Source organism: Hemiscyllium ocellatum, chromosome 31, assembly GCF_020745735.1.
Source record: "Hemiscyllium ocellatum isolate sHemOce1 chromosome 31, sHemOce1.pat.X.cur, whole genome shotgun sequence".
In the NCBI taxonomy this organism is placed as follows: Eukaryota; Metazoa; Chordata; class Chondrichthyes; order Orectolobiformes; family Hemiscylliidae; genus Hemiscyllium; species Hemiscyllium ocellatum.
Genome location: NC_083431.1, coordinates 14169553 through 14192201, shown reverse-complemented (window position 1 = coordinate 14192201; position 22649 = coordinate 14169553). Strand labels below are relative to the sequence as shown.

The 22649-nt window shown below is 40.3% G+C and overlaps 1 protein-coding gene across 1 annotated transcript in view; it reads right to left on the bottom strand.

Moving 5' to 3' along the window:
• Window positions 1–2206: 2206 nt before the first annotated feature.
• Window positions 2207–22649, bottom strand: part of sgsm2 (small G protein signaling modulator 2) — a 205217-nt gene continuing 184774 nt past the window's right edge. The window contains exons 14-24 of the mRNA XM_060847946.1: window positions 22038–22102; window positions 21449–21594; window positions 19225–19353; window positions 17670–17852; window positions 14997–15434; window positions 12809–12933; window positions 12628–12710; window positions 11484–11593; window positions 9493–9589; window positions 4744–4911; window positions 2207–2580 (exon numbers count right to left, since the gene is read on the bottom strand). Coding sequence (XP_060703929.1) covers window positions 2492–2580; window positions 4744–4911; window positions 9493–9589; window positions 11484–11593; window positions 12628–12710; window positions 12809–12933; window positions 14997–15434; window positions 17670–17852; window positions 19225–19353; window positions 21449–21594; window positions 22038–22102 — 1633 coding nt within the window. The 3' untranslated portion in view covers window positions 2207–2491. The remainder of the gene's footprint in view (window positions 2581–4743; window positions 4912–9492; window positions 9590–11483; window positions 11594–12627; window positions 12711–12808; window positions 12934–14996; window positions 15435–17669; window positions 17853–19224; window positions 19354–21448; window positions 21595–22037; window positions 22103–22649) is intronic.

The window sequence follows — 22649 nt, the reverse complement described above, 5'->3', positions numbered from 1 at the left end:
ACAGGGAACTGTGAGTCACTGAAATAGGTTATTTATATACCAGTTCAGAGCCTCCCCCCTTTTCCGTGATCAGTAATACTGAATATTAAAAAAAACAAGATGCTCAATACAGAGAGGAAATCTTTTATATTATGCATGTCAATCTTCCAATTTTCAAAATGTTTTAATTGAAAATCGAAGTTGCCAAGTGTTAATTTCGGCATAGAGTCTTGCCCAGAGAGTGAGCAGTGCAGAAAGGTGGGGATGTGAGACTTATTGCACATTCCAAATAAAACAGAACAAGCGGCAAGAGAAGGAAAAGTGGAAAAGTGGGAAACTTCAATCCCTGCCCATTCTTTCTGTTGGTCCTCTCAGACTGTAGCTTTGCACCAATCCTGCAGTTATTTGCAATTTCATTCAAACTGATGATATGATAAATTACAAGACATGTACACTGTCTCTCATAACTGCACATTTTGTCAATGTTTTGTTGCAATCCAATTATGGATTTATGATTACTACAATGAGACACCAGATGGCAATTGATATCTGCATAGTAATTGGTGATGGTTTCTATTTGGTTGCTTGGTCCCAGTTTAATAACCTATTACTATGCAGTTACCAACTGAGCCATGGTGGTGTGTGGGTCTCTTTCTGTGTGACGCTGAGAGTTAAGGAGAGAAAAATGATGCAAGGTTTTCTTCTCCTGTTCAGTATAAGAGGTTTCAAATTGTGTTGCAAGTAGACTGTCAATGCAATGGATTGCCATATCTTATTAATGGGGTGGATCAGAGAGTTCATCAAAGGAATGGTTTGCCTTTCTAGATCAGGAAAGTCCACACTATTCCTGATTTATGCTCAATGTGCTGATGGAGGTTGGGATGCTGCATTCTCAGGTTAGGAACAGGTAGAAACATTGGCTGTCCCTGATCCCGCCTGTGACTCATGCAGCCATGAATGAACATCATGTCAAGGCAAGATTTGATCAGACTGAGACAGCCCCCTACACAACCCCAAAACTAAACAATTGGCAACTTTTTAGGTTTCACGTATGAATAATAGACAAGGAGAGGTACTCAACAGAAAGTCAGAATCTTTGAAACCATGTGAATAAGGAGACAGTGTCTTCAGGAATGAAGTAAAAGGGAGAACAAAATGGCAAGGAGAAAAGTATCTCAGAAAAGCAGAGATGAAAATATACACCACACACCTCTGATTCTTGCAGGTTCATTAAAAATTTATCTGGCCTGGTAACTCGGGGCCTTCCTTTTGATTATTTTTTGATAACTGTAAAGTCTCTAAGTTACGATTACAGGTATCCGACCATTTTAATTGGTTGGACCACTGCAAAGCGCTTCACATGAAGATGCAGCACTTGAATGCGACAGGAAGGAGATGACAAACCCCAGTGACAAGCTGTAAAATTAGGGTTGTCACGGTTGGCTGAGGAGGTATATAGCTTAGATTTACAGTGGTGATCAAAACCATTGCAAAATATTACATGGACACAATTAACTGGGGGCTTGGAGAGAACTGACAGGCTAACATGGCCTTTGCTGGCTCTGAAATAGCTTGGTTACCTACAAACACAAAAACTGATTGCACTCAATCCAGACTCACTGATGGATGTACTAAGAGTGAATCAAGAAATGCCCTTGAGAAGAGAGATTGCAGATACTGTATGACACGTGGAAATTATTTCCCAATATATTGGGAACATTCAGAATTACACAAACACGCAGAACCATAGAACATCGAATCATTGGCAACATTCTTCATAAAATTAAAATATCAATAAATCTTATTTTGGTGTAAACATGCTAAAATAGTCCATAAGATTGGATTGATCTGAATTGAAGAGTATTCCAAATATACACCAGTCCATCCAAATCCAATCAATCAGTCTGCAGAAGTTAAAAAACACCATGAATTCACAAATGCAAAATCTGGGGGAAAATCCCCATTTATTCCCAGGTTAGTGTTTAAGATATACCCGTCTGTCAGTCTAAGGGTACAGGAATATAATGTGGATGGTGAAAGGGTTTTTTTTGCCACAAATTTAATATTTAGGCACTCACTGAGTTTGGAAAATAAATAAGTGAATGAGGAAATTAAGCACACTCACAATGAAGAGTGGGCAAAGACGGAAAGGAACGTAAAGGAAAATGTAATTTTATCCACCATGTTAAAGGATCGCTAAAATGTGACTGATGATTAGTGAACCTGGTTAGGGATAAAATTGCAACTTTTTTGGCAAATTTCTGGCCGCCATTTGCATTTTCAATTCAGTGCATGACATCCTCTGAAGTAGAGAAGATGTGGCCAACTCGTTTTGCTGAACCATCATTTTTCAAATGTACGGAAACTGGAGCTGGTGCAGGGGGAGAGGAAGAGGGAAGTTGGGGTGTAGATTGGTGCGAAGGTTGGTGCTGGGTGGTGGAGGAAGATTCCCCACTCAAGCTTGCTAGGAGGAAGCTGAGTATCCGCTCTATTTCCTGCTGGCTTAGTTCTATCACTTGTTCTCTATCAACGTCTGCACCTTGTAGACCAGCTCACGTGCAATCCTCAGGATCTGCTGGGCATCATGACGCTCTGCCATTTCTGAAGGAAAAATTAAGCATTAAATTTCTTTCCCCTTCAAGTATTTATATTAATCCATTTTGAAAGATACTATTGAGCATGCTTCCACCACTGGTTCAGACAAAGCATTGCAAACCTAAACCATTCATTGCATAACAAAGTGCTTTCTCACATGCCATCTGGTTAGAACATAGCACACGAAAGGGTCCTTTGGTCCACAATGTTGTCCTTTAAACACCCCTAATATGTCTGCCTCAACTCCTGGCTGGCAAATTCCAGACTCCTGCCTTTTTATAAAAATCTTGTGCCTCACATCTCCTTTGACCTTTTCCCCCCCTCACCCTAAATGCATGCCCCCTAGTGTTAAGTTCCTTTGACTACCAGCTGAAATTTTGGTCAAGTCTTCTGTCATAGAAGATAGAATAATACAGCGCAGAACAAGCCCTTCAGCCCTCGATGTTGTGCCAACCTGTGAACTATTCTCAATCGTCCCCCTACACTATCCCATCATCATCCATGTTCTTATCTAAGGATTGTTTAAATCCCCCTAATGTGGCTGAGTTAACTACATTGGCAGGCAGGGCATTCCACACCCTTACCACTCTGAGTAAAGAACCTGGCTCTGGCATGTCTTAAATCTATCACCCCTCAATTTGTAGTTATGGCCCCTTGTACAAGCCGACATCAACATCCAAGGAAAAAGACTTTCATTGTCTACCCTATCTCATCCTCTGATCATCCTATAGGTCTCTATCAAATCCCCTCCTTCTTTGCAACGAGAACAGACTCGAGTGTCTCAGCCTTTCCTCATAAGACCTTCCCTCCAGACCAGGCAACATCCTGGTAAATCTCCTCTGCACCTTTTCCAATGCTTCCACATCCTTCCTGGAATGGGGTAACCAGAACTGTACACAATATTCCAAGTGAGGCCGTCCTAGTGTTTTGTATAGATGCAACATGATAATGCGGCTCTGGAATTCAATCCCTCTACCAATAAAACCTAACACACCGTATGCCTTCTTAATAGCACTATCAATCTGGGTGGCAACTTTCAGGGATCTACGTACATGGACACCAAGATTCCTCTGCACATCCAAACTACCAAGAATCTTTCCATTGACCCAGTATTCTGCATTCCTGTTATTCTTCCCAAAGTAAATCACCTCACATTTATCTGCATTTGCCACCTCTCAGCCTAATTCTGCAGTTTATCCAAGTCCCCCTGCAACATTCTTCCAAACTGTCCACCACTCCATCGACTTTAGTGTCATCTCCAAATTCACTAATCCATCCACCTATATCTGCATCTAAGTCATTTATAAAAATGACAAACAGCAGTGGCCCCAAAACAGATCCTTGTGGCCCACCACTTGTAACCCCCACTCCAGGCTGAATATTTTCCACCAACCACCACTCGCTGCCTTCTTTCAGAAAATCAGTTTTTAATCCAAACTGTTTTCGCAAAATCTCCCTGCTTTTATACCCCACTCCCTTTACTCTATTTAAAACCGTTAAGTCTCATCCATGAAACTTCAATCTCTCATCCTTGGAACAAGCCTGTGTTTACAATGCATCATATCTAACTAGAGAGGAATGGCACATTTTTTTCTGAGGCTCATGAACAGGGGTAGTAAATTGTATGATACTGAACCCACACCAAAAGAGAAGCTTCCAAATATGATCCTCAAATCTTCCTTGAATGAGTTGACTTTAGCCAGGAGAAACAGTAAAACCAGTCTCATTGCCCCCAGGCTGTTTTTGCCAAAATAAAAATCTGCCAGGCTCCCTTTCCCTGTTTACTATTTAGTGCTGAAAAATGAAAGATCAAGGTAGATCTGAGAATGGCAATGATGAGACCCCCATTACTTGTGATCTGCTGAGAAAGTGGGATGAGACAGCAACTTTACTACTGTCGTCACCGGGACACTTTACTTTGGAATTTAACTTTTATTCATTTCCTCCTTAAGCCTTTCTGTGCTAATTACCTCTCCTGGCCCCAAGGACGTAAGAACAGTTTAGCTTGCCATCTGCCACTTCAATTTTGAGCCAGTGACTCAGAAAAATTTGGGATTTCCAGCCAGATGTTCAGATAAAGGGGAAGGAAAAACACCAGAAAACTTTCATGCATATCCTCTGAAGAACAGTGAGAAAGTCATATGTACTTTTGAAAGTGCCTGAACTCACCATTGAAAAACTTTATAATGTCTGTGAAGTCCATGTTGTTATCACGTATGATTTCACGGTAAACCTCTACCAGAGCCAAGGCAATGAAAAGGACAAAGTGCTCTGAAGAGATATATTTGGCTGCCCAGATAACCTCCCACACTGCAAAGACATCCTCATACAAGAGTTCTGTGCCAAAAGATAGTCATTTTAAGTGATATGTTTCATGACACACTTACTTTGAAGGTGACTTGATTATACACACAATAACACATGAACAGCTTAATTAATAGACTCAACTAAAGATCTTATTTTTGACAGGAGGCTAGCTTCTTTGCTGGGGCATTGGTTCAGCAGCTGCTGCCCATTGGCTTGCACTTTGTTCAAGTCTTCACATGTATGTCAATTTTTGCATGTCTGCAGGAACTATAGTTGTAATCATCCCCACTCAAATCTTCTCATACAGTCCAGCTAGGACAGCAGCCAACTACACTCTTTCACTAATTCAACACTGCCAAGACCACTTGTAGCATCCTCTGCCCACAGGGTCAGCTTGATGACAATGGTGGGGAAAGTTAGGTCTGCGATCAGAGTTGAAAGGTGTGGTGCTGGAAAAGCACAGCAGGGGAGGCAGCATTCGAGGACCAGTAGAATCTATGTTCCGGGCATCAGGCTTACACCCGAAAAGTCAATTCTACTGCACCTCAGATGTTGCCTGACCTGCTGTGCTTTTCCAGTGCCGCACTTTTCAACTTTGATGATATGGTATCAGGTTTGGCTCAGTGTTTTACACAGTTACCTCTGAGTCAGAAGATTTGAGCTCAGAGACCTGTAGGACGATACAGCACAGAAGAGGACGTGCAGTCCAATCAATCATTGCAGACGGATACAGAATCTCAGAATTGCTTCCATCAGCAGGAAACTATATGTCCCAGTGTATCTGAGCAGCATTTCTCCAAACGAGGGATTTTGGTAAACACTAGGAGTGGAGATGTGCTGCACAGTTTGAAGTGCAATCATCTGCCAATTCATTAAAACAAAACCTTGAATGGAAAACAAGGGAATTCTAATATTCACCCCTCACTCCAACCTGAAACAGATGGTCTGTCCATTTCTCTTACCACAGTTTATTGCACCTTGCAGGACACAAAAGTCGCTGCTGCATTATGACAGTGGCTACATTTTAGATTTACTTAGTGGTGTGAGAGGGTTTGAGGCTTTCAAAAGCAATTAAAAATACAGGTCAGTCTTTTTTTTTAAAACTCAGCACAAGAGGAGGACAGAACTTAAGATCTTTGAGATCATTCAGTTGCACTGGGCCATGAATTAACCAAAACGTTGACCAGAGCATAACCTAGCAACTGGAGACATTGCGAAAGGGTGATAAAGATGGGTGAGGATGGAAAGGTTACTTGCTAGACAAAAAAAGACTTTGCATTTATGCAATGCTGTGTGGGACCTACAGATGCCCTAATGTACTGAAAGCCGCTTTTTGAAGTGTAGCTATTGTTGTAATTTAAGCAATACTGTCACAAACAACAAAGCAACAACATAATGACCATATAATCTGTTTCAGTATGGATTAAGAGATAAATATTGACCAGTGCATAACATCAAGGATATCTTTCAGTTGCCTTTCAGGTAAATGCAACACGAGCCATACTTTTTGGGTGGAGGTATTGAAGGGATACGTATTTTTTTAATGTTGCAAAACAATCTGGGTGAAAATTAACATAGCAAGCCCTAAAGGTACAGATGACACTTGATAGATAATGCAGTTGTCATAGAAACAATTGGAACCTAGCAACATTATGCTGAACTCCATTTCCAGGGCTTTCCCTTGCTAATAATGTGCTTCAGACTAATCTTTTAGATAAAGTATGACAGCACACAGCATCCATAATGACAAAAGGCTACTTGGTAAATACAATCGAATCTTCTAACACAGCCATTAAAAAATTCAGCTCCTCGTATTGAAAATAATTCAAACATTTATCATCTGTCAAGCAAAAGAGACATTTCTTTTTAGAAAAGGATGATTTAAGATGATTTATCCCCTATTTCTAGCTGACTTGAGAAGTATTATCCTTTTCATTTTTATATTTTAAACTCCTATGCTCTAATTTAAAGAGAGAACAGACTATGTGAACTTTATATGCTGTAATAAAACACTCACACCAGTGGGATGTAATTACAAATTTGCATAATCAATATGATCACAGCAATTTATAATAGTAAAGATTGACAGGAAATTAATTTGGATATAATGTCATTAAAATGTCAAAAGATGATCTCTATTTTTCCATCAGTACCATGTAAAACATTCTAGAGTCATAGAGATGTACAGCATGGAAATAGACCCTTCGGTCCAACCCGTCCACGCCGACCAGATATCCCCACCCAATCTAGTCCCACCTGCCAGCACCCAGCCCATATCCCTCCAAACTCTTCCTATTCATATACCCATCCAAATGCCTCTTAAATGTTGCAGTTGTACCAGCCTCCACCACTTCCTCTGGCAGCTCATTCCATACATGTACCACCCTCTGCGTGAAAATGTTGCCCCTTAGGTCTCTTTTATATCTTTCCCCTCTCACCCTAAACCTATGCCCTCTAGTTCGGGACTCCCTGACCCCAGGGAAAAGACTTTGCCTATTTATCCTATCCGCGCCCTTCATAATTTTGTAAACCTCTATGAGGTCACCCCTCAGCCTCCGACACTCCAGGGAAAACAGCCCCAGCCTGTTCAGCCTCTTCCTGTAGTTCAGACCCTCCAACCCTGGCAACATCCTTGTAAATTTTTTCTGAACCCTTTCAAGTTTCACAACATCTTTCCAATAGGAAGGAGACCAGAATTGCATGCAATATTCCAACAGTGGCCTAATTAATGTCCTGTACAGCTGCAACATGACCTCCCAACTCCTATACTCAATACTCTGACCAATAAAGGAAAGCATACCAAACACCTTCTTCACTATCCTATCTATCTTCGACTCCACTTTCAAGGAGCTGTGAACCTGCACTCCAAGGTCCCTTTGTTCAGAACACTCCCTAGGACCTTACCATTAAGTGAATAAGTCCTGCTAAGATTTGCTTTCCCAAAATGCAGCACCTCGCATTTATCTGAATTAAACTCCATCTGCCACTTCTCAGCCCATTGGCCCATCTGGTCCAGATCCTGTTGTAATCTGAGATAACCCTCTTTGCTGTCCACTACACCTCCAATTTTGGTGTCATCTGCAAACTTACTAACTGTACCTCTTATACTCGCATCCAAATCATTTATGTAAATGACAAAAAGTAGAAGGCCCACCACCGATTCTTATGGCACTCCACTGGTCACAGCCCTCCAGTCTGAAAAACAACCCTCCACCACCACCCTTTGTCTTCTACCTTTGAGCCAGCTCTGTATCCAAATGGCTAGTTCTCCCTGTATTGCATGAGATCCAACCTTACTAATCAGTCTCCCATGGGGAACCTTGTCGAACACTTACTGAAGTCCATATAGATCATATCTACTGCTCTCCTCATCAATCTTGTTTGTTACCTCTTCAAAAAACTCAAGTTTGTGAGACATGATTTCCCATGCACAAAGCCATGTTGACTATCCCGAATCAGTCCTTGCATTTCCAAATACATGTACATCCTGTCCCTCAGGATTCCCTCCAACAACTTGCCCACCACCGAGGTCAGGCTCACCGGTCTATAGTTCCCTGGCTTGTCTTTACCACCCTTCTTAAACAGTGGCACAACGTTTGCCAACCTCCAGTCTTCCGGCACCTCACCTGTGACTATCGATGACACAAATATCTCAGCAAGAGGCCCAGCAATCACTTCGCTAGCTTCCCACAGAGTTCTCAGGTACACCTGATCAGGTCCGATTAGGTTCACGCTTGGCTATTATTAAAACTTGTCATTGTTCTACTTGGGATCAGTCATGCCACTCTTAGTGCATCCTCTGCAGTGTTTAAACATACTTTGAGGTGGAAGAGATCATGTGTCTGACAAGCGTTTCTCACCGGTCAGTTTGAAAGTGGAACCATTGAAAGGATAACAAGCAGCAATGCCCCAGCTAAACCATCACTTCAGAGTTTCCCTTCAACCCACTACCATAACATCACTATGTTAACTTGCCTAACTCCATTGTCACTGGCCCCATGGAAGTGTACTCACAAGGAACGCAGAAGATAGCTCACTATCTTTTCAGGGCAACTAAGGACATACAATGCATATGACCTTATCAAGTCAACCAAATCCACACAGCAATATTTTCAATTAATTTGAAGTGGAGAAGGATCTACTGCAGCAGGATCTACGACAATCTCCTGGATGGTTGCAGTACACAGTATGAATTGCTACCTGTGGGAAGTGGGTAAACCAATATGATTGGATGGGGAAGAGAGACGAGGTCTTTTCCCTGGTGTGGGAAGTCCAGAACTAGAGGGCATAGGGTGAGAGGGGAAAGATTTAAAAGGGATCTAAGGTGCAACTTTTACATGCAGAAGTTGGTGAGTGTATGGAATGAGCTGCCTGAGGGAGTGGTGGAGGCTGGTACAATTACAACATTTAAAAGGCATCTGGATGGGTATATGAATAGGAAGGGTTTAGAGGGATATGGGCAAAGTGCTGGCAAATGAGACTAGATTAATTTAGGATATCTGATTAACGTGGATGAGTTGGACCGAAGGGTCTGTTTCTGTGCTGTACACCTCTATGACAATGTGATTGTTAAACGATTCTGTGTAAAAACACTGGAACTCTCATTCCCACCTCTTTTGAAATCCAGCAGGAACCATCGATAGCAGAAGTAGAAGTGGGTATAATCTCCATTCTGGTGCATTAGCTCAAAGAGCTCAGAATCCAAAATCTGAAAAAGGGTTTAAGATAGTTCACTATGATGACCGGTATCAACTTTATGTAACATGCATCAAGTCCTATGTACTGACTGTAAAAATCAAGATATGGCAACTCAGTTGTTTTATGCCACAGTATTTCTATTAACGTCAACAGTTCCCTAACACAAAGGGATTTTGCAACGCTGCTTACAGAGAGCTGGGGGGAGTGGGTGAAGAGAGGTTCCTTCAGCAAATACAATTTTGAAAATGAAAATCTCATTTTCTCAGCTGGCAGTTAATATTATCTTTGGCTATGAATCCACGGAACTTCTGTACAGGCCCCGTATACAACCTACCTAACACAGACAGACAGGCAACGTCACAATCATGCTTTTTAAATAACAAATATGCACAGCTGCTTTTCTACACCATCTGACACATTGTACAACTTGCACGCTTTCAAGCCTAGCACTTCAAGAATAAAAGTTGGATTGAAATACAAAGAGAGGGGAATATTAGATGACTTCAAAAACAAAATAACTTACATTATTTAAATGCTTAAAAAGCAAATAACTTACATTCAACTAAATTGACAGCAATAGGGATAGATAGAGTTCACAAAACTAGACAGATGGTTTCAACTGCTTCACCCATCTGGTATTTCCATTTACTGAAATCTTATTTATTAAAGGGAGCTATTGTCAATGTTGATTTTCATCCCTGCTTTGCTAATGGCATTGACTCCATACCTTACCTAAATGGCCATTAGTCATGTAGGAGCTTTACCTTATTTTAAAAAAGGCAAAGTGATTTTTGGAGTCCATTCCCAGTTGCCCTGACAAGTTGGCAGTGCGCCTACTAGAACCACTGTAGTCCTTGTGGTGATGGTGTTAAGGAAAGAACTCCAGAACAACAATCCAGCCAAATGAAGGCTGGTAAATGCCCATTTGAAGATGGTGTGTTACTTATGGGGGAGCCACAACCTGCTGCTTTTATCCTTCTCAGAATCAAGAGATGATATTGAAGTAAACTTGGTAAATTGCTGCAGTTCAGCCTGCAGGTTCTGTATCCTGCAACTTCAGTCCTCGTCTGGTGAATATTGAAATAAACTTGGATCACAGTTAATATTACAGCTGGGGGAGATGCTGTGCTGACTCAGCAAGCTGCATTTTACCACGTACTAACAAATCCGCCTGGCAGGATTGTTTGTCTTCAATTCCTTTCCTTCCTCTGCCAGCTTGTAAACTCTCTTGCCTCACAGTAATTCAGCCCTATAACCATATATATTAAACAACTGCAGAGATTGTGGAATAGAAACAACATATAGACATTCAGCATTGCTAAGGGTTTTCCTAAGAACAGTTTATACAGGCTGGCACTTGAAGTTTGAGTCCTTCCTTATCTGAGAGATTAAATTGCTCAGTTGATAAACTATTAGAGGTGGTGATGTCTTACTCATTGATTGACATACCAGTTAATATTTTACCTAACTAAATAAGAGAACAACGAGCATTGGTGCTTGGGAAGGCACTATGAAAACTTTACTTAAAAATTCATTCATGGGATGCAGGTGTCATTGGCAACATTAGCATTTATTGCCCATCTATAATGCTCCAGAAAGTGGTGGTGAGCAGCCTTCTTTACATTTGAATGACTTGTTAGTCATTCAAAAGTCAACAACGTTGTTATCGAACTGCAGGATTCATTCCTCAAATAAAATCTATGAAACAGATGGATTTTTATAACAATTTATTAGTTACATTGTAACTATTGCTGGCAGCGGTCCCTGTGTTTTACTTTTTATTTCAGGTTCATTAACTGACTTAAAATTCCCCAGCTGTCATAGTGGAATATTGGCACTCATATTTCAGGTTGGTCTGCCCATTCATAAAAACACCGTTGACTCCAATCCCAGTGTCCCATTACCTGTATTAATGATCTCATGTTGGCAAAGTGAGTATCCATGGCACCACCATTTGGGAAGTTCTGATTCATTCTCTTCATTAGCTGAGTAAAGCAGCTGTATGCAACAGGCTCTAAACCAGAAAAAAAAAGGACACAATAACACTCTTCTCAGAAGTTGGATGACTCTACTGTGACATACTTAATGGTCAGGGTTGTCCAAGTGCACCAATTTCAGCTCCTATTCATTCCTTTTTCAAGATACTGAAACTAAAATAGCTTTTGATGATTCAAGGTCCAGCTTTATTTTGGATATTTCTGTATCAGTTAAAGAAAGAAGAAATGTGCATTTACATAGCCACTTTTACAACTCAGGGTTTGGCCACCGAGAAAATACTTTTGAAATGTAGTCATTTTTGTAATGACAGAAATACAGCAGCCAATTTCCCCACAGCAAGGCCCCATGAGCATCACTGAGAAATTTGGTTGGGCAACTTTGAGTGACGTTGGTTTCAGGATGAGTATTGGCTAATGCATCATATCTCCCCTGCTTTTCTTTGAACAGCACATTAATATTAATCAAGAATCCAGACACGGCCTCACAATTTGACATCTCAGCTCATAGTGGGTATCTCCTGTAGTGTAAGTCAAAAAGGGTGGTGCTGAAAAAGCACAAGTGGTCAGGCAGCCACTGAGGAGCAGGAGAGTCAATGTTTTGGGCATAAGCCCTTCATCATGAATCTCCCACAGTGCGGGAAACCCTACAGTTTTGCACTAAAAGTATCAGTCTAAACCATATGCTCAAATTCTGTATAAATCATTTCCTTAAGTGATCAAACCTAACTCCAGAATATCTATGCAACCTACATCTTCGCTATCATCTCCAGATTGGTCATCCTTCACACTGTGATACAAACTTTATCACAGCCACCTTTGTAAAGAATCACCAAGAGCTCAGAAATCAAAGCGTTCTGAGAGGTTTCATTTTCTGTCTCTATTAATCTTTGTAATCATCATTGCTGTCTTTTATAAGATGTACAAGAGCATAAATCTCTCTTCAAGGTACATATTTCCACCACCAAGACATGTACAATGGTACCTTAAGATTGTGATATACAATTGTGGCATTTATTCAAGTGAAGTTGCTTATCCATTAAGTAGTGCTTACCACTGTCCAGAATGACCATTAATGGTGCCAAGAGATCACACATTCCCTGAACATAGCCCACATCCAAGTGTTCCCATACATAACTGTAAGGCAAAGAGAGAACAACAATCAGAAATGTGATAGAAGCTAAAAAACACAACATATTGAACATCTGTCCAACAGATAGTAGCGAAAACCATACCTGCACATTACAGTCTTCAATCTTTCTAGGTTGATTGCAGTAAAATACCAGTAATTTCTATCACAACGTTGTACATCCTTATCAATCCGGTGCCAATTTAATGATACAGCATCCATCAGTTCTGTCTAAGAGATAAGGAATATTCAAATTGTATTAGTAATTAGAGATAAGTGATTTGATAAATGTATCCTGAACTAAAACACTGAATTCTAATACACCATTCTCCACTGCCTTGGTATGCCACTCCTAATCACAGTTTAATCAGTTATGATATCCATTTCTTTGGATTCAATGACAGTACTTCAACTGTGTCGTTTCAGTTGTGACTCTCCAGTAGATTGGCTGGTGAGCACTAGATGAGTAACCCAAAGCTCAGGAGTTCAAATCGTGAAATACTTTGAAGGCACCAGGACAAAATAATCATAATAGCCAGCAGATTGTTATAAAAGTGCAGATGACTCACATTACCACCCTTCTGGGAATCTGGCACTCATACCCAATCTAAATCCAGTCTCACTATGTGGTTTGCTGTTAATTTCCCTGAAGTGAGCCATGCAAGTCATTCATAAATACAGCTTTGCTTTCATTCCAGGCCCAAAGACAAAAAAAAATTAATTGGTACCCTAGTAAATTGATTCAAATCATTGTAATTATTTAAAATTGTGGTAATCAAAGTGACTGAATCACTTCCTGTGGCACAACATAACCTCTGTTTCTTCAATGTTGTCACTTTGCTGGACAACTGGGCCAGTTAAATTTCCAAGAGTAGGTGGAATACATCAATATCTCAAAACAGTCCTAATGTCCTTGGAGAAATATGGATAATTTGCACATCAATCGTAAACTGAGGATCAAATCTCTGATTACACTTGAATAAAAAAGTAAAATGTGGCCCATCAAAAAAGAGACAACGTTAACTTTAACAGATTTAAGATGAGGAATCAAGCGACTTGAAGTACTCAGAGAAAAACAGGGAGTCAGCAACTTGGAGGACGGCTGAATAAATGGCTTTGGTGCAAGGTTAAGAACGTAATGGTTCAGCTAATATGGAAAAGGATAATTTCTGATTAAAATCATCAATGAAATAATTAAGTCCTAAACAAGAAGAAAATGAGAGATTAGACGGAGTAGTCGACATAAGAATATAATAAATAGTAGCTGGAGTAAACATTTTCACTTTTCAAATCTGCTTTGTTGTTCAGTAAGATTGTGGGATATCTTCTATCTTAACCCCATTTTCCTGCACTAGCTGCAGACCCCTTGATTTATCCAATAATTTCTCAATCTCTGCCTTAAATATACCCAATGATTGAGCATCGTCAGCACTCAGATAGAGAATTGTAAAAATTCCTTTTGAAATCTTTCTTCAAGGTAATCAAACATAACCCCAGAATATCTGCTCAGACCACAGCTCGAATACCAACCCCAGACTGAATGTATTTCACCCATGTAGTGCTGCAATAAATACTGACAGTTTATTATGTTCATCTTTGTAATGAATCACCAAGAGCTCATAAATCATTATTTTGTAATGTTTCATTGTCAGTCTATATTAATCTTTGAAGCCTTCAATCCTATTTGTTAAAGGATGTAAAAATATAGTTTTTGAGTGAATAAATTACTTGTGGTCTCAGTCCTAAATTGTTGGCCTTTTATTGAGGTTGTGAACCCAGCCAAAGGAAAGCACCATCCCAGCATCTGTGAAGCCCCTTAAAGATTCTATACATCTCAATGAGATCCAATCTCATTCTTCCAAAATGTAGGGAATCTCTCTTCTCAGAGGATAATCTGCTCATCCCAGAAATGAATCGAGTGAACTTTTGTTATACTCTGCTGAAGGCATGTAAAGCGTTCTTTTGGTGCATAACAAACGTAACCTATATTGTTGTAGTAAGGTGTCTACTCAAGCTCCAATCCATTTGTAATAATGGATAACACATCATTTGCTTGCCTAATTATTTGATGCACAGTGGTCCTCACTTATAATTGCATTTCTGAAAATCATGACTTTAAATTAATTACTGGCTCCTTGTAAATGTCAACATTTGTTTTCTATTTTTAACAGCAAAACAAATTGCTTCATACTTTTCTGCATATTTCATCTGTAATGTTCTTGAGTTCTCATTTAACCTGTCCCAATCACCTCTTCACTTATTGTCTCTTCAGAATAGAATCAAAGCCTACTGACCGTGTACGTTGTCGATGGGAAAGATGCGCTGCTTTCCTCACTCATTATCAAGTCTAACTGAGTGCACAGCTGTTCCTCTGACAATGAGTCCTGAGTTTCAGCCTTTTGCAGGTCACTTTTTCTTCTGGAATCAGATTCACGAATACTGGGTGTCTGTTCTTCGACCTTGTGTAAGTCAGTGTTATCTTCTTCCTCTAATACACCTTCTTCCATGCACAAACTTTGATCATCAGTACTTGAAAGGATTCGGGAATGTCCTGATGTGACAGAATAATTCCTTGATGAAGGCAATCCAGAATCAGGAGAGTCAAACTCCATTGATGGTCTCTCTTCAACTGCTGCAGTTGGGGTGTCAATGTTTACTACTGTTGTCATTACATCATCCACCAATTTAAAGGCTTTCTCTCCCTGGTCCACTTCATCAACAGAAATGAAGACCTAAACAGGATATTAAAAGGAATGACATTGTAAAACTAAGCAAGAGTTTCCATGTAAATAATGAAGTGAAGCAGAGAAATCTCTCTAGGGGCAGAATGCCTTAAAATTAAAATCAAAAATGGATGTAAAATTCCCACTGCCCATCTAGTTAGGGATACCATATGTCCAAGGAGATTACTTTAAAAATATTATCTGCAGTTGTATGATGGACCTAAAATCAAAATTACAACTTGCATTTTAGATAATGATTGTGGACTTTTGCATTTCCAACTTTTTGTTTACTTGTTAAATTTCAAGCATTTGCAGTATTTATTCTTTATATCATCTGGAACCAAGGAGGAAAATCCTTGCCACCAAATGTAGTCCTCCTGCCATCAACTAAGCGATGTGCTTATAATTTCATCATTAACGGCATTCTAGCATATTGTCCGACTGATTCCATAAAGAATACATGATAAGGGATCAGCTCAGTCTCAGGCTTGTTGGGCTGAGAACAAGTCACTCCCAAAGTTGACTTTATTACATTTCCTTTCTTTCACCAGGGAGAACAGTCAGCTTTTGCGTACTTGAGAAACACACTTTAGAATTGGAAATATTATGAAATCAGAAATCATGGAAGGTTGTCAAATACATAGTTGAGGAAGGCTATGAGTGGAGAATGGGGAAGGGCCATGCATTGGAGAGGCACAAAGGGCTTCTGCCAGGATACTCAGGAAGGTCTGTGGAGAAAAGAGTGAACGCATGCTATTCTGCTCTCCAACACTGCTTAATGGATTTTAGGTTAATGTGTTAGTGGCTTTTTACTCATTCTTGGCATGTGGGCATTGCTGGCAAACCCAGCATATATTTGGTGCAGGAATATCTGCACTGCTGTTTCATGAGGCCTGGGTTCATGCCCCACCTGGACCAGAGGTGTGCAATAATATCTCTGAATAGGTTGGTCAGAAAATATCTCCACAGCGCTGTTAGGAAAGGGTTCTAGGATTTTGACCCAACTGATGGAGCTAAATCACCATTCCTTTTCTAAGTCAAGATGGCATACAATTTGGAGGGAATTTATAGGTGGTGCTGTTCGTGTGTCTACTGCACATGGCCTTGTAGGGGGAAAGGATTACATGCTTGTAAAGTGCCTTGGTGAGTTGCTTCAAAGGCTGAAAACAAGAGTACAAAAGAAAGCTAGTTAGTAATGTAAAAACAGAGAGTGAGAGTTCCTATAAGTACTCCAATAAGAAAAGAGTAAGTAAGACCAGAGACAGAGAGACAGTTCTCTAGAAGGACATTCAAATTAAAACAAACACTGCAGTTGCCAAAAATTTAAAATAAAAGCAGAAATTGCTGAAAACCCCAACTGATCTGGTAGCATCTGTGGATAGAGAAAACAAATTTAATGCTTCGAGTTCAATATGACTTTTTATTTACAAAAAGTGTTTGGAGAAATGGTCATGGAAAACAAATAAATCGCGAAGCCTTTTAACAGTTTTGTTTTTGTTTGCCTTCATGGTACAAGACTTAGAAAATGTCCCACATGAAAAGGTGACAGTAAAGGATGAACTTAAAACAATCACCATTATCAGGGAAAATATACCAGGAAAACTCTTGTACCTAAAGGCTGAAATGACCCCAGGACAGGATGGTCTGCACCCTAGGGTTGTAAAAAGAGTGGCAGCACCAGCACAAACTCAGGGCTACGCAATTAAATCAGTTTGTAGTGTCCTAACGTCGACCTGCACAATGAGCATTTATGAAGAAGTACGGTTATTGTTATACACTATCTTCCTCCTTTAGATTCATGGTTTTTATTTACGAGTGCTGAAAAGTTGTGATTAAGTGATTGTCCATAAACATCTTACCAGATGAACCTCTGAAGTTCAAAATCTACTAATTTGCAGGCTTGTGCCAATATATAACCTAGGACTGCCAAACTGTCTTAGAATCCAACTGGTTTCATAATGCTGTCTGGGAGGAGAGAATGCCAATCATGATGTGTCTGGCCTCCATTTAATTCTATCTTGCAGGACATGATTTAATTGCTTCTGAAGCTATTCATTTGTCAAAATAATCATTACAAGGGAGGACAACTGTCACATTCTTATGGCAACTATGGGTGAAAAATAAACATGGCCTTTCCAGAGTCACCCTCAAAACAAGACTGAAGACAAATTGTTTGAGATCTGAAGGGCTCGCTGATACCAATGGTTAACACAATCAACAAATGTGATACACAAAATACTTTACGTCATTGCTGATGCTGGAATCTTGATGAATCAGACGTTGCACATGACTATCTATGCTGCTACCCGATGAAAATTTGGCCAAGATTGCTGAATGAGTTTCCCTGTCTCTTCGCTTGACGACCAACTCACAGGCCTTCCACTCTGCCATTACACTTCTGTACTTGGCAGCGATATCTTCATCCACCTGTGGGACAAGCCCAGGAATCAATGTAATTAATCAGAGACTGAGATACATCTATGCACATATTCTGCTATTAGTGTTTTTGAAACAACCAACTGTTATTAACAAAAGGTGGCGTTCTGTCTTCATCAATAACACTATCTTACAGCATCTCATAAGGATTGTTGGGACATGGTGTACACATATCTTTAAGACTATGCATCTTAAAGTGCTGTCAATCATTATCTACCTCAACAGGAAATGATGCATTAGTCCCATGCCTTGTTAGTTTGTCTGAAGCAGCAGTGATAGAGATATATTCTGCAGGATTCCAATTGATCATTACTTATATACGGTTTATACCTTCAACTAAGTAACTCATACTGTGGTTTCATCAATCTTTATTTACGATTTATGTCTAAAAGAAGGATGTACTACCAATCGTGCAGCTTAACGTGCAATTTCCAAAAATCCTGAAAGGTCCATTTAAATTCTCTTTTCTAATGATCAACGACAGCTTCATCAAGCACATTATCCATTTAGAGGGTTTTTTAAAAAATTTAGGTGCGGGCAAAGCCTCTATTTCAGCCAATATAGCCTCATCAGTCTTGTGTACTCCTCACTAAAGCAATTTATTGTCACAGATTGCTACATTTCCACTGCCTTTTGGAACTTTATGTGGAATTACAATATTTGAGTAGCAAAGGAAATGTAAATTTACAGGAAATATCAAAAGATAACAAAGCAACAAACCACCTGACCTGCTCAGTATCGGAGGAATTCTAATGTTGGATACAGAACTCTTAACCCATTTCAGCTATTCATTGTCAGCAAGCATTCCTTAGTCAGCTCCATCACAGATTAGTTACAGTGTACAGTCTGACAGAATTAGATACAAGAAGGTAAACACAAGAAGGCTATTCCCTAATGACCAGAATTCCAGAACCAGGGGTCACAGATTAAGGATATGGGCTTCTCATTTAGGACTATGATGAGGAGAACTTTCTTCACCAGAGAGTGGAGAACCTGTGGAATTCCCTGCCACAGAAACAAACTGAGACCAAAACACAGAATGTTTTCAAGGCAGAGTTAGACACACGTTTTTTAGGGGTAAAGAAATCAAAGAGTATGAGGAAAAAGTGGAAACAGGGTATTGAGATAGACAATCAGCCATGATCATATTGAATGGCATAACAGTTTGGAAGGACTGAATGGCCTACACCTGCTCCTATTTTCTATGCTTCTAATGTTTCTTTAAACTCAGTCTCCACTACGCTTTGATTCCCAACTATGAGAAGAGCACCCCTGGAACGGCACATGGTATTTTCCAAAACCTATCAGCTTTTTGACTCATTCAAGTCCAATTAATTTATACAGTGAAGTGTTGATTACATACCTGGTCCATGTCCTGCTTACTCATGCCAAACTTGTAGTGTCCCAGGAGGAAGGGCCAAACATCTTTCCTTATTTCATGCTGGACTCCTCCATAATAAACTAGTCTCAGCAGCTCCAATTTTTTGTAGTTCTAGGAATAAAAATATCAAACTGTGATTTTTTTTATGATTTTATGATTCTATTTTTACTTTAATTATTAAAATTACCTGTAGTAGAATTTTTGTGGAACCATACATGTCTGGCTTTCAGATATATTTCTCGATAAAGCCAAAGTGTTAAGTCTCATTTTTTACAATTTCTTTTCTTTCTCTTACTTTAGATTGCCCTTTATCATGTTCAAATCTTTATGCCTGTGATCAGGTCATTGTCTTAACTGTTTTCAAATGGCTATGCTACTTGGTTAAATAAGTCACCTGCAACTAAGATGGCTACCAGGCAGAAACCACCTATGCTTATGAACAGCAATGTATATTCTTTCAGTGTTTACTAATTAAGTCATCTTTAAGATTACTTACAGTGTGGAAACAGGCCCTTCAGCCCAACAAGTCCACACCGACCCGCCGAAGCGCAACCTACCTATTCCCCTACATTTACCTAACACTACAGACAATTTCCCATGGCCAATTCACCTGACCTGCACATCTTTGGACTGTGGGAGGAAACCGGAGCATCCGGAGGAAACCCACGCAGACACGGGGAGAACGTGCAAACTCCACACAGTCAGTCGCCTGAGTCGGGAATTGAACCCGGGTCTCTGGCGCTGTGAGGCAGCAGTGCTAATCACTGTGCCACCGTGCCACCCAAAAAGTCCAGACAAGACACAAAAGGTTAGATCTCCAAGTTGGTGGTCTCAGGCAGGCGAGCAGCTAAAGCATTACAATTTGCTAGGATTGCTGAGTTGGGAATGAAAGGAAAGTATAATGGTTCCTATTCTTGATCACCAACACAGCAACACCTACGGTCAATGGATGTATGTGAAAAATTACATATGTGCAGTATTGGGCTGTCTACTGCTTCCTTTTTCCCAGGTTCTTGTGTTGTAAGGAGATCAAGGATTTCAGGGAGAAGGCAGGAAAATGGAGTTGAGAAACATGTCAGCCATGATTGGCTGAGCAGGCTCGATGGGCCTAATGGTGCACATCCACTAATATCATTTATTGTATCTGTCGCTCCCGATGCGGTCTCCTCTACATTGGGGAGACTGGGTGCCTCCGAGCAGAGCGCTTTAGGGAACATCTCCGAGACACCCGCACCAATCAACCATACCGCCCCGTGGCCCAACATTTCAATTCCCCCTCCCACTCTGCCGAGGACATGGAGGCCCTGGGCCTCCTTCACCGCCGCTCCCTCACCACCAGACACCTGGAGGAAGAACGCCTCATCTTCTGCCTCGGAACACTGATGCCCTGGGGTTGAAATGTGGACTTCAACAGCTTTCTCATTTCCCCTTCCTCCACCTCATCCTAGTTTCAAACTTCCAGCTCAGCACTGTCCCCATGACTTGTCCGACCTGCCTAGTACCTTTTCCACCTATCCGCTCCACCCTCTCCTCCCTGACCTATCACCTTCATCCCCTCCCCCACTCACCCATTGTACTCGATGCTACTCTCTCCCGACCCCCACCCTCCCCTAGCTTATCTCTCCACGCTTTCAGACTCACTGCCTTTATTCCTGATGAAGGGCTTTTGCCCGAAACGTCAATTTCGCTGCTCGTTGGATGCTGTGCCTGAACTGCTGTGCTCTTCCAGCACCACCAATCCAGAATCGATGGGCGTAATGGCCTAATTCTGCTTCTATATAACAGGATTGTTTTCAACCGTAAGAGAAATAATCAGGGCCAATTACCAAACAGTAGATGGCAAGCCAAGAAGAAGTGTCTTCAAAAGAGGAGAGAAGAATATTAAGAGGAGGAAAAAAAAACTTCAAAAATGAAATATTTTTCTACTCATAATTGTTCTTCGCAAAAAAAATGTTCTGATTGTGTTTGGAAGTGGTGGTGATGGATCCTGAAGCATATGTCACATAGCCCACTGGCTGTTTGGACTGTAACAACCATTTCTCCACACCTTACACAGGGAGCACCCTAGGCTCAGAGGAATAAACAGACTGTTTGTGCTAATACATTCTTTACTCAACCCATGCACATACTTCAAGAATGATAATTAATTAATTACAGATCAGAAGCAGGAATTCTGGTTAATTTGTTGCCTTCTCAGCTGTCCTACCTTCCTATCTTTCTCATACTTATTCCAAACTTCTCCAGTCAACCCGCCTGTAGCTTCACATGGCTTGTCAGGGGGAATAATGGTGTGATTCACAAGGGCTGATAGGTGTGTGCGGACTGTAGAGAGGTGTCGGCAGTAAGCAAGCCCTGGGTGCAGAATCACAAAAGTCTTAATGTTTATCTTCCTTGGAACAAAAGAACAGTAATGCACTATCACATTCATATAAAGGCATCAACCAGACCACTACACACCGAGAACTAAGGCAAGTGATAAAAAGCAGTAAGGGATAAACTCAAACCACCAGAGCTTCAGCAATAACTTTTAACATCTAAGCTTCTCAATTAAATTACAGAGTATTAGAGCAAAATTTACATATTAGCATTCATTGTTAGCCAAGTATAATTGTAGATATACCATTTGGTTAATAATATCAACAGTGATGCTAATTAATCAATCACGATGACATTAACGAATGCTACACAATCTATATTAGAAGATTGATCATGCAAATTTGGATTTAAAATAATGTCTTACACTACCTTCCACAGTATTGGTCACTCACTACCAAATATTCTTACTGTGTACTTACATCCATAAAACGCCCTTGAAACAATTTGCCTCTTCATGTTCTCACAGAGCATCTTTAAGGGAGTCCTATGATAGAAGAGTCAAAAAATTTGCAAGAGTATTTAATCTTGTGAGATAATTCCTATTTGTGTGTTAACACCAGGGGCTGAAGATGTTTATTCTCCACATCCTAGACAGAAATTGTAAGGGCTAAGAGAAACATTTCTCATCATACGCAAATTTTGTTGACATACAGCATATAGTCTATTGTTCTATCCACTATGCTGCCTTCTCTCGCACGCACATATTAATTCATTCAAAAGCCAGTTGAAGTAGGAAACTGGACAGCAATCTTTTACATAATGTATTTACAGAGTGCAATGTTACAAATGTCTCCTTCTTCCTTAACCACTATTCAGTGTTTCAGAAATCTCTCTTTATAATTACTTTATTCAACCTGTTCAGAAATGCTCTGACACACATCTGGGACAGGTGTAACTTGAATCTGCACTTTCTGGCTCAGAGGCAAGGACTTTACCATTGTGTCACAAGAGCCCTGTTCCTTCAGCCCAGTTCCTCAACAATGCAATCAACATGGTACTAAGACTCTAGCTCAACATGGTCAATCTTCACT